Source organism: Doryrhamphus excisus, chromosome 23 (genome assembly GCF_030265055.1).
Source record: "Doryrhamphus excisus isolate RoL2022-K1 chromosome 23, RoL_Dexc_1.0, whole genome shotgun sequence".
In the NCBI taxonomy this organism is placed as follows: domain Eukaryota; kingdom Metazoa; phylum Chordata; class Actinopteri; order Syngnathiformes; family Syngnathidae; genus Doryrhamphus; species Doryrhamphus excisus.
The window spans coordinates 1,655,321-1,675,726 of record NC_080488.1 but is presented as its reverse complement, the minus strand read 5'-3'; the positions used below and the strand labels follow the sequence as shown (position 1 = coordinate 1,675,726).

At 40.9% G+C, this 20,406-nt stretch overlaps 1 protein-coding gene across 3 annotated transcripts in view; it reads right to left on the bottom strand.

Moving 5' to 3' along the window:
- LOC131110159 (protein diaphanous homolog 1-like) overlaps nt 1-19,069 on the bottom strand; it is an 84,710-nt gene extending 65,641 nt beyond the window's left edge. Inside the window, exons 1-15 of one of the 3 annotated variants that reach the window (XM_058062953.1) lie at nt 18,602-19,069; nt 18,300-18,482; nt 10,063-10,089; nt 9,279-9,443; nt 9,078-9,179; nt 8,505-8,635; nt 8,350-8,427; nt 8,207-8,270; nt 7,896-8,035; nt 7,685-7,790; nt 6,967-7,077; nt 6,725-6,843; nt 6,108-6,224; nt 4,447-4,562; nt 1,084-1,148 (exon numbers count right to left, since the gene is read on the bottom strand). In XM_058062953.1, coding sequence (XP_057918936.1) covers nt 1,084-1,148; nt 4,447-4,562; nt 6,108-6,224; nt 6,725-6,843; nt 6,967-7,077; nt 7,685-7,790; nt 7,896-8,035; nt 8,207-8,270; nt 8,350-8,427; nt 8,505-8,635; nt 9,078-9,179; nt 9,279-9,443; nt 10,063-10,089; nt 18,300-18,398 — 1,440 coding nt within the window. In that variant the 5' untranslated portion in view covers nt 18,399-18,482; nt 18,602-19,069. The remainder of the gene's footprint in view (nt 1-1,083; nt 1,149-4,446; nt 4,563-6,107; nt 6,225-6,724; nt 6,844-6,966; nt 7,078-7,684; nt 7,791-7,895; nt 8,036-8,206; nt 8,271-8,349; nt 8,428-8,504; nt 8,636-9,077; nt 9,180-9,278; nt 9,444-10,062; nt 10,090-18,299; nt 18,483-18,601) is intronic. The other 2 variants (XM_058062952.1, XM_058062954.1) reach the window with 2 other exon arrangements.
- Nucleotides 19,070-20,406: the final 1,337 nt, after the last annotated feature.

The window sequence follows — 20,406 nt, the reverse complement described above, 5'->3', positions numbered from 1 at the left end:
TCCGGAAAAGTCATTCGGAAAGAGAAAAACTCCTCGTGTAAACATGGCTACTGTCGAGTGTCTGTGGTGTAATATCGGTCCGTGTGGCAACACCTAGCTCATTCCAGCATACTGGATGAGGGGCCGGGGTCAACCAATCACTAACCGTGACAAGAATGCCAGACTACAATGTTAGCATTCCGACAAAGTCTGGTTTTTAATATGCACGAAAACCAAGGTACCGGCGTATATCAGTTGAATCTGTGCAAGATAAGCTTTCCAATGATGTCGGCCTTGCTATGCAAATAGGGGGGCGGTGCAAAACCCACCACTGGTGGGCTGTTGGAACATGAAGGCGATGAAGATAACATCAATGCAACACTTGATAATCCAATGATACACAGTACTTCACGTGAGGCTGGTACTGCTTACAATGGCTTAGACTTGGAAGCGTCTACTACTCCGTGGTATATTTCGGCCATCAGTTTCATTTTCAGTACGGAAGGCTGTGGTTTTTTCGTCTTCTTCTTGTACACTCGCCAAGTAGGAACACATGAATACACACGCGCACATCCTTGTTCACGTTGGCTGTCAGCTTCCCGACAGCCTCATCCCTAATTCCTGCCAGAGAGACTGTCTGCAATTACGCCATCACACACGACTAGCGCTAATATGTGTGGGAGGCCGATGACAGAAATGTGTGCTCGTGTGTGTGTGTGTGTGTGTGTGACTTTATACAATGGATATGATCCCGTGTGTCTGAATGAAGGCTAGTTTCAGCTCTCTGCAATTATCCCGTCACTAGGACAGAAACATTAGAGTAGCAGCGCACCGTAATTAAGGCATTTACGGCCTTATGCGAGGACGTGTGTGATGCTGGTCTTTAGGAGTATTTTTTGTGTCCGATAGCTGTCAAACGTGTGAACGCTCATTCTTTTCATCACTCTCTATTCCTCCCTCGTTTGTCATCCCATGTCAGTCAGACACTACCCTCAGAAAATGTTATTAAATCCTGCTGCGTAATACTAGAGGAGAAGCTATTTTTTTTTCCTGTGCTTGTATAAAATGTGAATAAATACATTCATTCGTTTGTGTCAAGTTCACCTTCTTCTCAAGCTCCGTAGCCTTGGCCTCACTGGTTTCCACCTTAGTTTGGTCGACCATGTTGTCTGTCAACAAACCCAATGAATAGGGGAGAAGGAAAAACAAGGTTAGCCAGGTGAGAAACAGACAAAAACATTCACATCTTTAACACCGTCTACCAAGTAGCAAAGTCAAGAAGTGCAAAAGTACGGCGGGAGCCTCCCATATAGTATTAGTCATAAACATTTTCATAAAATACATTGTGAATTAGCCGATGACGTGGATATCATTGAGAACAAGGTGAGAAGGACTAGCTGACCAGCAGGGTGCCGTAACAGTATAATTGCAGGGTCTGCAGGTGGTTCAGTGCTCAAGGGCTTATTGAGCATGTGCAGTAAAAGAGCTAATTAACATGAAGATGAATGGCCCAAAGTAGCTGGATCAAAGACAGCTGGATGAAACAGATAGTAATGACGGGCGGGCTGCAGAGACTTCAAATAGAGAGGAAAATTATATAAATGCAGAAAAAGGCGAAGCTTTCTGAAGGGGAGTAAAACCCCTTTCAATGACAGCAGGGCTACCGGGGGGGGGGGAAGATCCTGCATGTTACAGCTGCTGTGTGCAGCCGTGGAGGGCAGGCATCCCCTACCGGTACCGTTCCGTGGGCGGAGCTGAACCATAATAATAATAATTATTATTATTATTATTATTATTATTATTATTATAATAATAGTAAATAGTTAATAATAATAATAATATAATAATAATATAATAATTATTATTATTATTATATATTATTATTATTATTATATATTATTATTATTATATATTTTTAATATTATTATATTATTATAATAAGAGCAATATTTTTCATTATTATTATTTTATTATTTAATTTATTATATATTTTTATATTATAATAAGAATAATATTTATTATTTTCACATAAAATTTTATGTAAAGGCATATGAATTTTGGAAAAAACAGCTATTATGTTATTCAAAAAATTTGTTTTTGCATGTTGACCTGACTGTGTGGTATTTCCATCCTATTTCATACTTGTTTATTTATGTGTGACAACAAGTATTTTGACAAAAGTATTTTATTAAGTGAGCACTTCAACGGCTGCTTGGAAACAAAGACATTTTTTTTAAGTCTGTTCTCTAAAACCTCCACAGGTGCTCCTCGGTTTGCATTCTAATTCCGTTCCTAGACTTTGATGCAAGTCCAGTTTGGGTGTCAATTAACTCTGAGGTCACCCGAACTGTACACAAAACACACAAAGGACATGAAACGCGAAAGACAAGAATGAAATTATTAATCCGTGATGAAACAATAAAACCCAAAGCACTAGCGGCTGTCTATGTCAATAATGACGCTGATACACTGCTTCGTTATTGCTGTCACCTTTCATAGGATCAGTGAACTGGCAGTTGCGTCACGTAGCGTTGAAAGATTTTTGTGATTTACGACCGTCCTTGAACATGACAAGAGTCCTGAGAACTGTACATGTGGCTGCGTGCAGAGGACAGTTGAATTTAACACGGTTGGGCCGACAGTAGCCTGCTTTGCTTTTGCAAGAAAGACATAGCAGATGTTCCTACACCATCGTCATTTGTAGTGATGCTCGCATGTACGTGACTATGAAATGATGGTAAAACGAAACGGACCACCTGTAACAAAGGGTAGTCTTGAGCCAGTGACATGCAGCAGCTTTAATCCATACTAAGTAAGGCAGAGCAGAATGGGAAATCTATTTTGTCAAAATAGTATGCGACTCACACACAGTGTGTGTGTGTGTGTGTATTTGTGTTTGCCGTTTACACGGTTATTGGAGATGTAATAGAGGAGGGATTCTTCTGTCATGGTGGCAGGGCTAAATGGGACAAACTTCGAATAGAGAGCACTAAGGGAGATAGAACGTTTGGGGGGGGGCTGAGTTTCAGAGTTCAAAGAAAAACACTAAATAATGCATGCAGGGCAGAATTGGGCTGCTTTCCACTGATAATAACTCTGGCAGCCTTAAAGGAGGCCAGACAGGCTGTGTGTGTGTGTGTATGCATTTAGAAGCAACGCAATTAGAGCCTCCAGTGAACAACGGAGACCTGCTCATAAAGGACTATTGAACTCTGGAGACATCGCGTGTCCCTCCACCACTGCAGCGCTTGCCTCGGCCATGACGGCTCTTTTCTTGTCCACACTTCAAGCACCTGGGTCAAAAGGTGCAATTTTTCCCACCTGAAGCATTCACAACCTCGACATGAAAAGGAACAGCTCAAAAGCTCATTGCTGTTAGATTACAATTCTATTGAAAAAAAAAAAAAAAAAAACATGCCAATCCCGCATTTGTTAATTGGGTCTAGTCAGAAATACAGCACACCATCTGCATTTTCATTTAATAACGGTAATTACATGTTGCCACGGCTATTTTGGAATCCCACCTTCTTCTGGGTTGTGATAAGTGGGTGGAGAAAAAGTGACAAACACTAATTAAGCCTGGCAGTTCCCATAACTAATTTTATCAAGGATACAATGACTATGTCAAAGAAGTTCTATGAAGACAATATCAGCTACACAAAAAAAAAAAAAAGACTATATTCTACTGGATTCCTTCCCCCAGAAAGCATGAATACATTGACGTTGTACTTAGCGTTGAATATGTGGCTTGTATTGAGATCAAATCACACTAAATGGAGCTTACGCACCACCACTGGCACACAATGGTGGTACGAATCAATAGGAATCAATGAGCTCATGCAGTGGTGTCCAATGTGCGGCCCGGGGTCCATTTAACTTCCCACGGTTGAAAAAAATGGCAGTCATTTTACAAGAATAAATACCAAATATTAGGAGAATAAAGTGTAAAGTATTAAGTTGAAATGTTAAAGATGAAAAAAAAGTGCAACATAAGGAGAAAAGGTTAATTCCTACTTTGTCAGGGGTAACACAAAGCTGACTTGCAGCTATTCTTATCTACATGAGCTGTTTAAAAAATGTAAAAGTGCCTTTTCAGTATGCAGCCCTCGATGGAGAGACTTTGGACCCCCCCCTGATGTGAATGAATCTATCAATGTGCGTCATTTCTAATCAAACTGTATCCTACGTGACATTTAGTGTGATTTATGTAAAATGAGCATGTGACATTTTCCTTTATAAGGTACAGTCTACCTGAGCGCACACTCAAGTGCGCTCTGGCACCACCTGGTGGTGCTTTTGAGCTGTTTCACATGTTTACTCAGTTGATGGAAGATTGTAAGGTGGAACAAACCACCTTTAAATACACCTCCGTCTCAAGTCATCAGGTTGGTTTCATCACAGTCACAATCGGCCTGAAATAAATATACTGTACATATGCTCACAATGTTGGGTCTGTTCTTTCCTCACCTATTAAGCCTTCGATGTTGAGCCTGAGGTTGCGGCACTTAAAGTCGGGGTCTGCGCCGTTGCGATGAAGCACGATCTGAGCGATACACTCATCTATTAACTTGTAGTACTGAGGCCTGAGGGAAAGGAGACAAAGCAATGGATCAGGAATCATGGGAAGACTGAAGGGGGTAAAGGAAGGAAGACAGGCTGGAGACTGTGGCAATTTATTATTTTCATAAACCCAGCCCGGGACCACGGCCTTTTGTTTTTGTCTTCAAGTGACGTGTGCGTCGCAATGACAGTCGCACTTTCTCCAGAGTCTCCGGTTTGACAGCGCGTGCATTGGTACACAAGCGCCATACCGAGGTGTCTCATCAAGTCAGTTTCACAAACACTTCATTTTGGAGGGGTCTTATTCCTTGACCCCATTACATGCTGCCATATGTTATTTATTCTGTCTGCCTACCTCGCCATCTCTCTTAGTCACCCTGCCTTTGCCCGGCACATTCTCTACTCCAATCCCTGCACTGCTACACTGTCATGTGGGAGTGCTTTGGGTTTTTTTTTCTGCACGGTTAAAGATTTATCCGTGGAGCAAGAGAGACACCTAGTGTAATTATTTTCAAACTGCAGTTGGACTTATTCTGACTCTTTCATAGACATCAGTCTCAACATCTTCCCATTGGTGTCTATCTAGCACTCCGCCTGGGCTGTCTTTTCATTTGTGCAATTAAGAAGCTGCAAATCAGCCTCTTTGATACCCGACCCCTATGGAAGAGAAGTCCAGTCCACAAGGGATGCTCTCCACCAGGATAGATTTCAATGACAGTTTGTAACTAGTGGAAATGAACCCATACGACCCTCGTCCTCACACCAGAACAAAGTCGTCACAAAAAAAAACATGGCTACCTGCAATAATAAATAAAACAATCCCTTTCTCCTTCTCTCTTTTTAGAGCCGGATTAAAAAGGCAACATATGTTCACAGCTGCGCAAGACAAGTCAATATAATTCTCCACCTGTCGTGTCGCTCAATAATTATCTCCTGCTCCTGCCAATCCACCCCCGCTTCCCCTCTGTTTTCACAGAAAATGCTTTGAAAGAAACAGTGGCGCGGCATTAGCATTTTGCTGCAGATAAGAGCTGATGGCACTCATTCCTATTAAAATGGAACTGGCATGTAATTTCATACATTTGGAATGAGGCCCGGGAAAACAAACATCAAATTGATGGAAGGAACGTGCAGATAGATAGAGAGAAGCATAATAAGACTTGCGGCGGGGAAGGTTTTGTTATTTCTTTTTCTCGTTTTTAAAGCAATATTTAGATAAATACTTGGTCATCACCGTGCGGCAAAACAAAAGTGTCACTCAGTATTTTCATTGGAGTCTGTGGCTATGAATTCAGATTTTCAATTGCATTTGTGGAAGTATTTGCATGTATAATATGATTTTTTGGACTCAGAAATAATAGGCCATTGTCAATCACAAAACATTATTTTTCGAAAAATTGATGTATTGAGAGATGACTGTATATGTTGTATGACATACCACCACCCCCCTGCGATTCTGGATTCAAGTATTATTACAAGTTATGAAATTAATACTAGCATAAGCAGAACACGATTGTATGGTGAACCAATGTGCTTGTGACTGATGTAAGGTAAAGCGAATGCACTACCTGGCCATATAATCGTTGCGGATCAGCAGCAGGTGTTGCATCAGGGACAGGAAGTGGCCTTCAGCTTTGGAGTCCTTCACTGTGTTGGCTAAAATATCAAACACTTCCCTCACATCGGTGAAGCAAATACGGTTAAGGAAGACAATACAACTGAATGTGTGCAGAATTACAGTAAAGTACAACTGCATATGGTACTTGTGATAATACAGTACTAGCAGTCCTGCACTCGGATACAATATTCCGCACCACTGAGACACCTGGTGTCGAAAACTGTAACTGCAAGTCAGGATGAAAAGTTAGTATGAATATTATTATGCTAGTTGGAACATGTCAGTGAGTTTTTAGGTCAAAGCAAGGTGGAGCAGTACACTTTAGACTTATAATGAGCCAATGACAAAGCTGACCACAGGCAAGATTGCTTGCGTTGCCACATGACTAACACATGGCTGTGGGATGCCCAACGTGTGTGACTCAACGTTTGAATGGAAAACCGGCCCCCCATTCCCTCAAGCTCACTGTTAAAGTATGAATGTTATAATTAATCAGAGAACAGTCACGGTGATTGCAAAAGAAACAGTTTAAATGCAACCAGGACACCGTGTCCACTTTAAGGATATTCCATCTCTATGCGTATGTCATCGAGGCGCGCTTTAAGGTCCTCCGAGTCATCCTCAGTCTGCTCATCAAACACCAAGAGCTGCACCCGCAGCTCCTCATTTTCGATTGTCCGCACTTCCTGCAAAGACAAGATAGAGCCAATTATGAAAATCAAAAACCTGCTGTTTTTAATGTTTGTGTTGTTGTGTGCATACAAACACTTTGGCCGAGTGCGGTCACTGTGATATGAGTGTTTCTGTACCTTGAGGCAGTCCCGGAGTCCTAATCGTAGAAGTTCAGAGCGAATATGGATCCTGAAGTCCAACTCCTCTCCGCGACTGATCAATGCATTGATTAGCTGCATACAGCCACCCTAAAAATATATAAAATATAAAAATATATAATATAGTCAGGTAAAGTGTTAAGATAATATCTAAAATTAGCATCATAAAACTGAAATATTAAAGAAAAGTATGTTTTTTAAAAAAGTATGAGAAATATGAATAAAGATCAAATTTTTTGAACATTAGGTTTCAGAGAAAGTTATACTGTTACAAAAATAAAGTCAAATTAAAATAAAGTAAAATATGATGGGAACATTATAATTATCAGAAGAAAGGCGAAGCAGTTGTAATTTTACCAGAATAAAGTGAAAATATTCAGAGAAAAAAATGTTTTCTAACAATACAAGTTTTTTTCTGTTTTACAAGAATAAACTCCTAGTTTTATAAGGAATAATATTATAATTTTAGGAGCATAAAGTTGAAATATTATTTTAAATTGTATATTTTTTCAAGTTTATGTGAAACAGAATAAAACAAAATTGTAATTTTATGAAAATTAAGTTGAGGACAAAGTTATAATATCATGGGAATAATATCAAAATATTACAAAACAAAAATATACAGAGGTTATTTAAGAAGAAAGTTGAAATATTTGGAATATAAAATACTAATCGCATATATCACCCCCCTGTGTACCTTAAGGGCAATGTTGTGATTTTTCATGCCAGCCAGAAGAGGTTGGAACCTCTCAATGTCCCGCTTCTCCGCCTCTTCTGTGATGGCTTCCAGGACGCGCTCATGACTGCAGAAACATAAAATGTATCGTTAACGCCGCCTTACATGCATCCACTTTGCATACTAAGACGGTAAATATCTGAAGAAGGTGGCTTCGTCCCAAACAGCTTACAGGTTGTCTTGGTGTTCCAATATGGAGATGGCAGAAAGTATCTTGACAGCGTCCACCATCATATGTGGCACCCTCGGGTTGATGGCTCTGACCAGCAGAGGAATACCCTCGTCCGACTCCAGCATGGATTTTAAACCGTACTAAAGAGTCGACAGAAGGGGAAAAGATAAAGCAGGGACAACTTTACATGTTATACTCATTGATCACAGTCAGATGGGAGCAGAGTACTAGTCAGTATTCATTGAGATATGAATGTCTCCCTCTAGTGGCCAAATTGCCATACAACAACTGACTACAAACCATGGTCTTACCTTGTTGTTCATGAAGGATTTTAGACAGCGAATGATCTCGTGTTGACATTTAACTCCCATCATTCTAGAAGGAAGGAGGGTGGTAAATGTAAATGGGAAGAATAAAGCTGTTGCTTGAACAATAAGCGGTTTGAGTGCCTCACGAGTAATCGTCCTCTTGCAGTCGTCTTAGCAGATTGAGCAACAGAGCCAGGCCTTCATCTCCAAAATTCTGCACCCAGCTAAAAAATAAACGAGCAATTTATTAGATATTATTTCACGTGTATTTACCCAACTATCACTCATTTGGATACATCACCTGACTGGGTTGTTACTGAGCGAAACCCGCAGAGATTCCAGGCAGCTCAGCAGCTGCGAGTCCCGGTAGTCTGATCTCAATTCTTGGATGTAGACCACGGCCGACTTCGAGCTCTCCTTCTGGTCTTGGCCCTGACGAATGAATAAAACAAACAACAAGACGGTGAGCAGTGTCAGCTTCAAGGGAACCGTTTTTGTGTTATTGTTATTAGTTGTCACCTTGAAAATGACACATACAGTATCGCTCTAACTTGGGTTCATCCCTCACTTTTCAGCAACTATTGTATTGTATCTTCTAAAGGGTTTTTTCTAACACTTCCTTCCCAGACTTCTTTACATGCGCGTACCGTGTACCAGCGGTACAAGCTGACAATGACCAATCACAGCAGAGTGGGCGTGCCCAGAGGCGGCATTAAAACAGTTAAAAAGTGTCCGGACACTTCTAGCATTTGGACGATGAAATAAAATGGATGTGTGTTGCGTCATTGTCAGTGGATAATGAAGCTCTACAAGCTGTACACTGACTACTCTATCCGGGAATCAACCTTAAAATTCATTCAATGAGGATACTGACCGCTTTTGACGTGTGGAGGTACTGGGAGACCATTTCACGTTTAATTGCAATGTCTTTTTCTCTGAGAGGCTGCTGCTTCTCCTCGTTCAGGTTCATGTCCACCTGAATGTAAACAGGATTGACAACATTTAGACAAAATCGTCCAGTGGGTCCTTCCTTCCACGTTAGGGTCTTTCATCGATGATCTGGGGACATGCTCACCATCATCTGTTCGAAGAGTTCCAGGACGTATTCGTCCGTATGGTCGTGCAGCGTGGCACTGGTGGCGTTGATTTCATAGTTGGCGGCGGCCGAATGACGCTGACTTGGGACGTGGCCCTGCTTCTCCTTGTCCTTTTTTATCCTCATGCTGGTGAACCGCTCCAGCTGGATGTGCAGGCAGCATGACAAGTTCATTAAGACGAAAATATGCTAATAAGTATGCTCGGGATAAGACCGCAAAAGAGGCAGCTGGCAATCCCTAATCAACTTGTAGTCAGACGGTCAATGGCGGGGTCGCTGATCAATTCATGTTTAGAAATAGATGGGCCTCGGCCTGTTTTCTACAACAATACAAGCATTTGTTCAGCTACTTGGGAAGACTGATTAGGGATTCAAACATGTGTCACAACCAATGGCCAAACAAAGGCAACATGTTTTGATAAGACATGCAAGTGCAAAGAAATGATTATTTAACAATGGAGCAGCTAATTTCCCTCCGGTGCACAGAGTGTTTATATCGCTGATTGCCAAATGGAGAACTAGAATAGTTGTACAAGCCTTGAAGCACACTGGGGGAACGGTGAGTCTTTCCTTGGGTGCAAACATCCACAAAAACATGCAGCACGAGTGCAGGACCGTGTTTATCGACATGTGTTAGGGTGGATTAGATTTGTAACAAACGGTGGCTAGGCTCTACGACACACAGCACAATGTGAGTTGGTTTAATCACAGATAACAGGAGGCAAGCATACAGGTGACCGTGTCAAGCGGTAACAAATCCTACCTCATCTGGAATCAGACGTTTCAGTGTCTACAAAGGAAAAACGGGTAAAAGGGGGACAAGATTGGCATTAAGGTAGAAGAAACATAGAACAAATAGGAAGGAAGCGGCCATGATGGCAAGGAAGGCGTGTGGAGAAATAATCAATTAGATCAGAAATCAGCGAAGTGTTAAGCTATTTCTATAATTCATCATATCAGTATACATACTCAGATGGGTTAATACATGGAAATTATTATTTTAAATAAAACTGTGAGCAGCATTGAACAGGACCCTCGCGCCGCCACGCAACTCAGGTTGGTTCATGTGTGTCTGAGGGCATGTGTTGCCACGAGGTGGCGATGAGACAAATCCAGGAAGTGACCTCTGTATGGCGTCAAGGTGTCGTCTTCATCATATGTACAATTATGATGTCAATTATGATGAAGATATGACCTTATGAAACTGTTTACTGGCATATTGCCTGACTAATCATCACAGCTTGTTGCCATGCCCGCCCATGACTCACGGAAGAGACCCCCAACAGACTGTAACATCACTTATAGTATATAATATAACACCATTTGGTCCAAGAATGGCCCACTTCCTGTTTGTTTTGGAAGAGGGGTCCGAGAGAAGAGTTGACGTCACCACCAAATTTCATGACAGTCATGGCAGGGGTTACTGCTGAGTACGTTTTTGGTAGCTCGGGACCCCTGAAAAAAATCAAAATTTTCGCCAAAATTTGCGTGCTTGTAAATTTTAGTGAGTTTTCATGCATGGTAAAAGCCCTCAAAAATGCAGGAAAAGTCATGAAATATAGAATAAAAATAATAATAAATAGTTTAATAATAAATAGTTTTCAAGAAGGTGCTCGAGCCCTAAAAATAATGTGTATGACTTACACCACAAATGTACTGTACTGTACTAAGTGGAGGTGGAGCCAGATACATGTAGTGTTATTTCATGTATTGGCCACAAGGTGTCAGGCTACACGCACAAGTGTTCGCCCATCCGCCCACCGATAGACCCACTGATAGACCCCACTGGAGTCTGCAATACCATCAAAAGGTAAGCACGTCACCCCTCGGTGTTAGATCCATTTCATAAAGGACCTTCTAATCAAATGGGGACAATGCTGTACATTTAGCAAAGTTGTGACTATTGTGACAAAAAGAAGAAAATATTTATTAAATATATCACCTTTGATTAAACACTGAAGTACTGTTTATTCCGGAGCTGGGCTTTGTTTAAAGTGAAATTAGCAACAGAAAAGGACACAACTGTCCCATGAACTGCTTAACACACCATCAAAAGGAGAAATACACTCATTCATTTCATTACATGCATTGTTGTTTCTAAGTTTATAAAGTTGCCATAGTTTGCCATAAACTAAAGCAATAATATTTACCATATCTAATATGACAAAATGACCATCTATTGTATAAGCTGGTACATTTTGAAAACAAATGCAATTCATGATGAGAGCTGAATCATTTTGAGTGGAACAATACACGACGGTGAGAAATGTGTTACTTTGTAAACCACTACGCAAGTTCCTTGCTTACAATGTTGCCATGGTTACGTAGTGAAGTGAATTGCATCACATGGAGGGAAACGGTTTGGGCAGGCACGCCCCAGCTAAACTCAATAGCAGGAAACGACACGTAAAGGCTGTTTTAATTCCATTTTCGTGGGAATAATTGACCTCCATATTTGATAAAACACTTTGATGATCCTTGTATATCAATATATTTATATTAATCTGCAAAATGACGTACAACAAATCACGTACTGCCTTGTATTTCCTCTGAGAGCTGCTCTGCTGGCTTCAGGTGTATTTCAGTATGCTCACTGATGTGACTATAAAAGACGGCTTTGCTTGCAAGCGTGATGACAACGGTCCTAAATGACTGACTTTGACACACAGTCGTGACACACCACCCGCCCCAGTGGCACAATTGGAAAAGATCTTTATTGCCAATCCTCTATTTGTAGCACTTGCTCTTTGTGTCCATTTACTTTCCCTCTTGTTACACACTGGGAATCAATGACACCAGACGGATAAGAGAGTTGAATGCTATGCTCCGTTCATAACAAGCGGGACAATGGCTGAAAGGCTTGGTGTTGCTACATACTACAGATTAGCTTCATCCATCATGGGATGATTGAGAAGAATCACAGAGAACAAGCGAGCTATAATCCGATCTAAGACCTCTCCCTATACACTACATGGGTGTCAGACGGTCCAGAGCGTTGATATCAGCGAGGATCAGTCAACCCAGATGGATGTGTGCATGAATACCAAGGCACAAAATGCTAGCTTTCATATAGAACAGGTATATACGATGTGCTTTAGCCTTACCTTATTCATGTTGTTTACAAGATAGCCTTTAATTTCTGTCTCATCTCATCTGGTTGCGATAGCATCAATTAAGACACTTCTTGATTTGACCCCCAAAGCTGGAGATTGTACCGGTGTAGTTCTTATGAATGATGAATACCTGTATTCAGCAAGACGACATCGATTTCGTGTTAAGGGCACTCAGAGGAGCGCGGCGCTCTGGCAACGCCACCACTACAAAGTAATTGACAACGACCAAAACCAACTCAAGGACGGCCCACGGTTTCTGAAACCGGGTTCCAACATATAAACATAAACACGACGGGAGGTTTATGTGTGAAACGTAACCTCACGCAGCAATTGCTTACTCAAGGTAATACTGTTAAAGCAGCTCTTCACGCTGGAATGTCCCGGGTCAGGTGATAAAACTTTGTACTGTTTTTTAACATCATCCAGACCTCTTGTCATCCAGAAGAATTTTGACCTCCAGAGTCTTAAGTCAGCTGCAGCGCCGCCTTGCACAGTGGATGGGCAGGAGGGAGAGATAAGCATATGCAATAATAAGAATGTATCCTGTTTGCTATTTTTGCTCAACTTCCTGACACGGCGCTCAGAAAACATTGTGTGTGTGCGCCTGTGTGTGTGTGTGTGTGCCGACTTGTCCACGTTAGAGCATGCCCTTAAGTATTCTCCAACACTACGAGCATAAACAAGTAGTACATGTAAGCCTTCACAAGGTATGCTTTTTGCATGCGTCGTACGTGCTTTGATTATTCCTCAAAATAGAACTAAAGTAAACAAAACAGCAACCGAACACTTCCAACACTTCTGGCTGGCGGAATGTTCAATTCAAGGTGTTTGCCAACTGGCCTCTCTCCAACATGAACTGTCAAATGTCCAAATACCAAAGCCTTTAACAATGCCTCATTGGCTGGATGTGTGCTACACATGACAGTGTTTCCCTACCATCATATCTGCGGTACGCCAGGTCATGTTCATTGGATTTTCTATACAGTTACACAGCACAACAGGTTATAGAACACCTTGTGCTTTTACTCCACAAGAATAGCCTGGTTTTGGGGTCTATACATTTATTTTTGAAAATGTGACTAGTATTATGTATATATATATAACTGGCCAGCAACGATTACATTAGTCATTCTCTGACTTGGCTATGCGGCACCCATGCACGTTTGTGTCAATGTTCTTCAAATCTAGGTTGCAACATAATATTATATTGCGGCTGATGTTCAAAACGGTGTTGGAAGGCCTTGAGAAAAGTCTTTGATATTAAATGGCATAATTGAAACTCTGTATTTGTGTTTGAGTCTGCAGGTTTATAAGGAGATTAGGCTACAGGGACAAATAAAGACGTTTCAAATAGTTAATTTGCATATGCTACGCACAAAGACTGCAATAAATGGACGAAAACTGTGTGGGGAGGGTTAATTACAACAAGTGTGGTGGTGGAGCCTCTACATTTACATGGACTTATTGAACCCGGGATTCTAAAGGAGGTTTTAATCTACATTTACAGAAGAAGAAGAAGCAGAAGCAGGACATGGCATAAGTAGCTGAAAGGATAAACCAGTCAAGCCTCATATGTGTGTGTGCTATTTTACTTTTGTAGTGACTCTGCATTCCTCTGTGTACCTGCCTCAACAAACTGGCCACTGGTATCGTGCAGTCATCACGCAACTCGGCTCTCACATGCAGTCACAACGGGCACCGGGGCAAACCAAATTCTACATGAAATAGAAGCACTGAACATTGACACACAACATGACTGAATCAAGGAATTCCGCTAAGTAACCCTGATAGGGCACACCTATGAAGTGAAAACCATTTGGTAACGACCTCATCAAGGTCATTGGGAGAACCCCAAGGGTTTGCAGTGCTATCGGAAGGACAAATAAATCCATCTATCTGAAATCTATTTACTCAGAACATTGGAATCTTGAAGCATGAAGCATGTCGCCTCTCCATGGTTCCGCTGTGGAACACACGGGTAAACAAGATGGCTGCGGCGCTCCGTCGCAGAAGAAGATGCAAGCATCTTCATCGCTGTTAATGTGCTACACTACTGATGGGGATGCCATACAACTTCATGGCATAAAATCCCAACCATCCCTTTAATGGTCTTTGTTGTCTTTCTGGTCATTTAGACCCCATACAAGCATAACAAAAATACTGTGAGGTTCAGAGGTCAGTGAATACACCTCAACAATGACGAACAGAAAGACACATTTTCCCAAAAATGCATCACAACACAAGCACAATCCTTAGCACCTTCGTTGAAGAAATACACAGGAACAAGCCGAGCCTAATTAAAACATAAAAGGCTATTCAATGTTTATCTATTCCTATAAAGAGTACCCCACACGTAGATGCTGCCGCATCCTTGACAGGCTAATAAGTCACACTAATGATGATGCATAATATGCACCCTATCCTGCAGGTAATAACGTCAGAAGAGGGAGCGGAAATTAGACAGTAAGTACGCTTTAGGGTGCTTGTATTGTTCCGATGCTAACACAGGAGCACTTTCAGCTTGCTCAAGTCTCTTGGCTGAGACACAAGAGAACTGCGTGTGCCCGTGTTCTAAAGTACGATGCTACCTGACTCGGACTTGTTGAGTCGTTATGTTAAATTAGGCCTTTGCTGAGGTGATTCCCCCAGGAAGTGGATGCACTTGCACAAATGCACAATTTTACGCCTGATAGCGGTTCACTTATTGTTGAGAGTAATCGCATGCTCCTTGTTAGATATGATAGAACACAGCGGGTACTTGTACACATGCTATTCTATACTGTACATATTTACCCCGTTTATCTGACATGTGGCATTCGGGACTGTTGAGAATGTAAACATACAGAGTCATGACGGCGTCAAAACAAAAAGCAAATCAGAGCTGACCGTGTTTAGTGTAAAGTCCATCACTGAGGACACGAGACACTCGATAATCTGAGGGAGAGGTCATGTTTGGGTTCAAGCAAAGCCTGCTTTTTTTTAGGTTTGTACAGATATCAATCACATGTAATGATCCTTCTTAATAACAGAACACATGGACGGAGAAGATCAGTCAGTAAGGTCTGATGGTTAACTCGACCAGTCACGTACTGGGTTTGAATTCCAACCTTTACAGGTTGCATAAAGAGCATCGCATCCGCACATCTCACATCTTGACTCTCACTATTCGATTACACAAATGACTCCAATGCAGCTGATAAATAGAAATCATTAATAGCACACACACTCCTGCTGCTTGATTCTACCCAATGTCCTTTAATTCACTTAAGTTAACTTCATTAGCTTAAATGTCAGCACATTAACACAAGTTTGGACCTTTGGATGGAAGGACTACCCACAAAGCTCATTTATCAAGTACATGACCGGTCCACCGAGTGCGACAACATACTGATATATCAAACTATCGCAATAGTTTCCGTTAGCATACAATATGGCGTGCGTCTTCTTGTGTTGTTAATACACTGCATGAGTGCAACAGTGTGTTCTTAATAGAGGCGTCACGATAACGATGCACGATATTGGGTTCGTGAGAACAACATAGGATGATATAGCACAACTAGGGATGTAAATCACATGTGTTACATACTGGGATGGTCCTTGAATGCATCATCTAACTTTCTCCCATGCTGTATTCCTCTGTATTCCTTTGGACCCAAATGTTGATACAATATGGGAATGTACAAAGGTAAGATTTGATGACGTTATCGAATGCTAATGCGTATATTTGTTCAATCCACACCCTCTAGTTAATTCATGTTAGCACACATATCAAACAGCAACGTACAATCCATTTTGTGCTTTTAATTGGGTGTTGTTCCTGTCTTATTTTTACACAATACATAACAAATAGGATGAATTAGTTTGCTATACTGTACAACGGGTGTACATCATAGCAATCTAATTCATCTTATTTTTCCAATCTGATTTTCCTATTCAAATGCTAAATAATTTTATATTTCAACTTCATGGATTTGATGCAGTATACAGTTAGGTGGCACTAAAAGATGTCAACGTTTTTATCACAATAGCAAGAGATATTATTATTATTATTGTGAGCCCTGTATCGAAAATCGTATGGTATGCTGATGTGTTGAAATTTTTTCCCGGCGACTAGCGGATGCGCTGCTAAGGCTATTTAGATCTACTATCGTCTTCAGTCATGCAAAGCTACGCAGCATGTGCAACAATCGTTTCGCCGGCAGCCCGGGCTCTGCGTTGTTAAAGAGACGTACTGTTAGATACCCAGTGCGTGTCTCCACAATCAATTCATTGAAGAATTTATGGCCGGTTGTTATCGATCCAGGAGACTGTTACTGGTGCAGCTGCATCTCTCTAACATCGGTTTCTCATTCACAACCCTAAAACGTGCAATGACAAAATATAGGATGAGCACCAGACATTTTTATCGATATTTTACCGAGTCAGAACAAGGCAGGTACAGTTTGAAATGTTTTATATGCATGATGTACGCGGAATGCTTTTAAACTGCTGAAGTGTTTTCCACCAATTGAGACAAAAAACTACAAATGATCATAGTTAAAGTAATAATGACGACAGTTGTAGCTGCTACTAATTAATTAATTAATAATTTATGTTGATGTATAGTAGTGTAAAGACATGTAAAATATATAGTCTCTTTAAAGGAGACATTTTGATTTTCCTATTCAAATGCTAAATAACTTAGGTGGCACTAAAAGATGTCACTCTTTTTTCACAATAGCAAGAGATATTATTGCTAATTATTGGATATTATTGGTAATATCGCATGGTATCGTGAGGCACCCTGATCTTCCCAGGCCTACTCTACATCCCTTAATCTCTGTCTGAACTTTGATGTTTGTCTGTGTGTTGCATAATTCAAAAACATTTCCAAAAAAAAAGTTCAAATATCAGACTTAGCCGTCTCCTGGCGTCGAGAACAAACCTCAACTCTATAGAGAGCGCCGTACACATGCAGGACCAGTGTACTCAATGTTATCGCAGCACAACTGCTTCCTGCCTATGACTCATATTTACTCATACTTCTGTCGAAAGCATGCACATATTGGCTCTGCTGAAACAGTCTGCGGTACCTGTCATTTACTTTTGGTTTGTCCCTGTCAGGGGTCGCCACGGTAACTCGATTTCATGAATTTGTCTGAGCTCGAATTATTACAACTATTCCCTTTTAGCACTACTCGGTGACCATGTGTCCCCCGTGGCTACCTCCATGGTTACTGATTATCCGAGTGCGCGCTATCAATTTTCACCTGTTGCTAGTCATGACTAAGGAGTTATGCAACAGAAGTGAGCCTTGGCTGGTGACAGCCATCATTGCTGGTATGTTCCTACAGTGTAAACTCCTACAGTGAATCACACACTGACTCCACGTGACGTAATGCACATTCGGAAGAAAAAAGTATAAAAAAATAAATTTGGAAAATGCCACACCTTATGACTTAGAGGTCCTGTATAGTAGGGGTTTTCAAAGTCTAGTACAGTGAGACTCACTTTGCTCTTAAAATGACAAGTTGGAAAGTTGGTTTTCTTTATTTTACTCAAGCTGCTGCCTCTCTCCTGAAGTCTCACAAAACTTTTGCTATACAGGTTTGATTATGCTGGTTTTAACAGTGTTTGTAGTGTAGAAAACTGTCCATGTAAGAACTTTGCATGAGCTAAGAGGGGCAGGTACTTCCCTTTAATTTGACACTTCCTCAAGTGAACTCCAAGAGAGAAATATGGTGACAACACAGCGTACACATACATCGTAAAGCCGGTAGTAACTTTTACACATGAAAGTAATTGCAGGTTTGAGGCTTTGTTGCTTTTGTGGCAGGAACTTAAAACGCGACAGGAATTTAAAACAATAAGCGACAATGGAAGCCCAAAACAATAAGTGGATACTCACAAATTTCTTTTTGCTGTCTCCATCTTCATAGCCTTTCTTTGACTTCTTGTCCTTTTTGGGACCAGGAGCCGAGGCGGCATATCCCGTGTGAGGATCCATAGTGAATTAATCCCTTTCCTTCGAACCGGGAGTCAAAATAAGACTCAGCGTGGATGACGACAAAAAATCCTCAAAGTAACAGACCTGACGACAATAAAGGGAAACTATTAATAATAATATTAATCCAGTGGGCCTGAGTTGGTACCCCAGGCTAACTAGCCACAATTAGCACCGAGTTGCTAATGATCTGGTAGAGAGCCAACCTCACCGAGTGGACTCCTCTCTCAGCCGCCTGTCTGTCTTCCAGAAGGAGGGAAATTCAAAGCGAAGTGGGTCGACGTCGCGGAACAAATAGAAAAGAGCTCTTTCAGCTACTAAGACAAATAAATTCAACGAACGCGTTTCCACATGTAAAACAAACCGAAGTTGTTACGGAATTAATTTTAACACAAACACAGCTAGCGTTAGCATTAGCTAAAGCTACTTTGTCTAGTGTGAAATGACCACACTTTGGGCACCCGCCACACTTTGTTTCACACGGCGAATGGGACTTCGCTAAAGTTTCCCCGGCACCACTGAGGCTTCCACTTGAGCTTCCATGACTGCTAACGGTTGTTAGTTCAACTTTTAAACTCCGCCATGACAGCAGTTGAGGGACGGCTTTTAGCAGCCGACAGTCTTCCTGTACTTCTTCTGTGATGACAAGTCGAGCTTCCCCAGCGGCGGTGAGGAGGGGGGGTGGGCGGAGTCAGCACGAGACAACTACACCTGAACTCAGATCTGCTTCCTGGTTTGCCGCGGGAACGAGCGTCGTGGACGAGCTTAACCAAATGGCTCGTGCACTGTATACAAATATCATAAAATGACAAGATTATTCACCATAAAGGGATCCTCATTCCTTTTATTGTTATTGAATAAATATAAGGGACATTTTTGAAATTGATATTTTAATTTTATTTTAATTTTAATTGAAAAAAAAAATTAAACTGTTGCTTAAATGTGCCTAAAAAAGGCAAAATTCAATGTAAAAAAAAATTGTTTTTAGTTAAAAAGAATATTTGAAGGATTATCGTGTTTGTTTTTGTTTCTGTGTGTATTGTTACCATGGCGTGGACGAGCTTAACCAAATGGCTCGTGCACTGTATATGGTGCTTATGCAAACATCATAAAATGACAAGATTATTCACCATAAAGGGATCCTGGGGATCCTCATTCCTTTTATTGTTATTGAATAAATATAAGGGACATTTGTGAAATTTATATTTTAATTTTATTTTAATTGAAAAATTTTTTAAAAAATTAAAAAAAAATTAACTGTTGCTTAAATGTGCCTAAAAAGGCAAAATTCCATTTGAAAACCACAGGAAGTTAAATTTTTAATCCTGCATTTATCTTATCTTTATGTTAAGGAATTGTCAATATGTAAAAAAAAAAGATTGTTTTTATTTAAAAAGAATATTTGAAGGATTATCGTGTTTGTTTTTGTTTCTGTGTGTATTGTTACCATGGTGTGCACATAAACATAAAAAATAAATGAAAAAAAAAAAGGAGCTGGGGCTTCACCAAGTGGTTACAATGAGAACTGCAAGACGCATTGCTGTTCCACATGTTTGTTTCCAAATAAACAACATTTGGCGGGTTCTGCTTCTTGGACTAATTATATACTTCTGAAATCCAATAAAAGCTTTAATTAGACACTACAAACAACACTGTGTTCACTTCATTTCAGTGGACTTAAACATCTCACACTGAATAAAGTGACACCCCCGTGACCGCATTACTCCTGTTTTTAATGTAATCCCCCGGAGTCCAACAGGCATGTGATTTACCGTACCTCCAAAAACATACACATCAACAGGCCGAGGATTACAGTCATAGTCTCATTTATCTGTCGCGGTATGTGAGTGATGTTTCCACCAACACGGCCGAGGAGGATTTTGTGCATCAATGGCGGCAATCAAGCTGACAGTGTGTTTGCTTTTTACTGCACACAAGTGGTCGTATCCTTCAGCTTCAAGTCTTACTTCCTCCGGATCGTGACACTGCTTGAATTGTGAGGAAAAAGGTT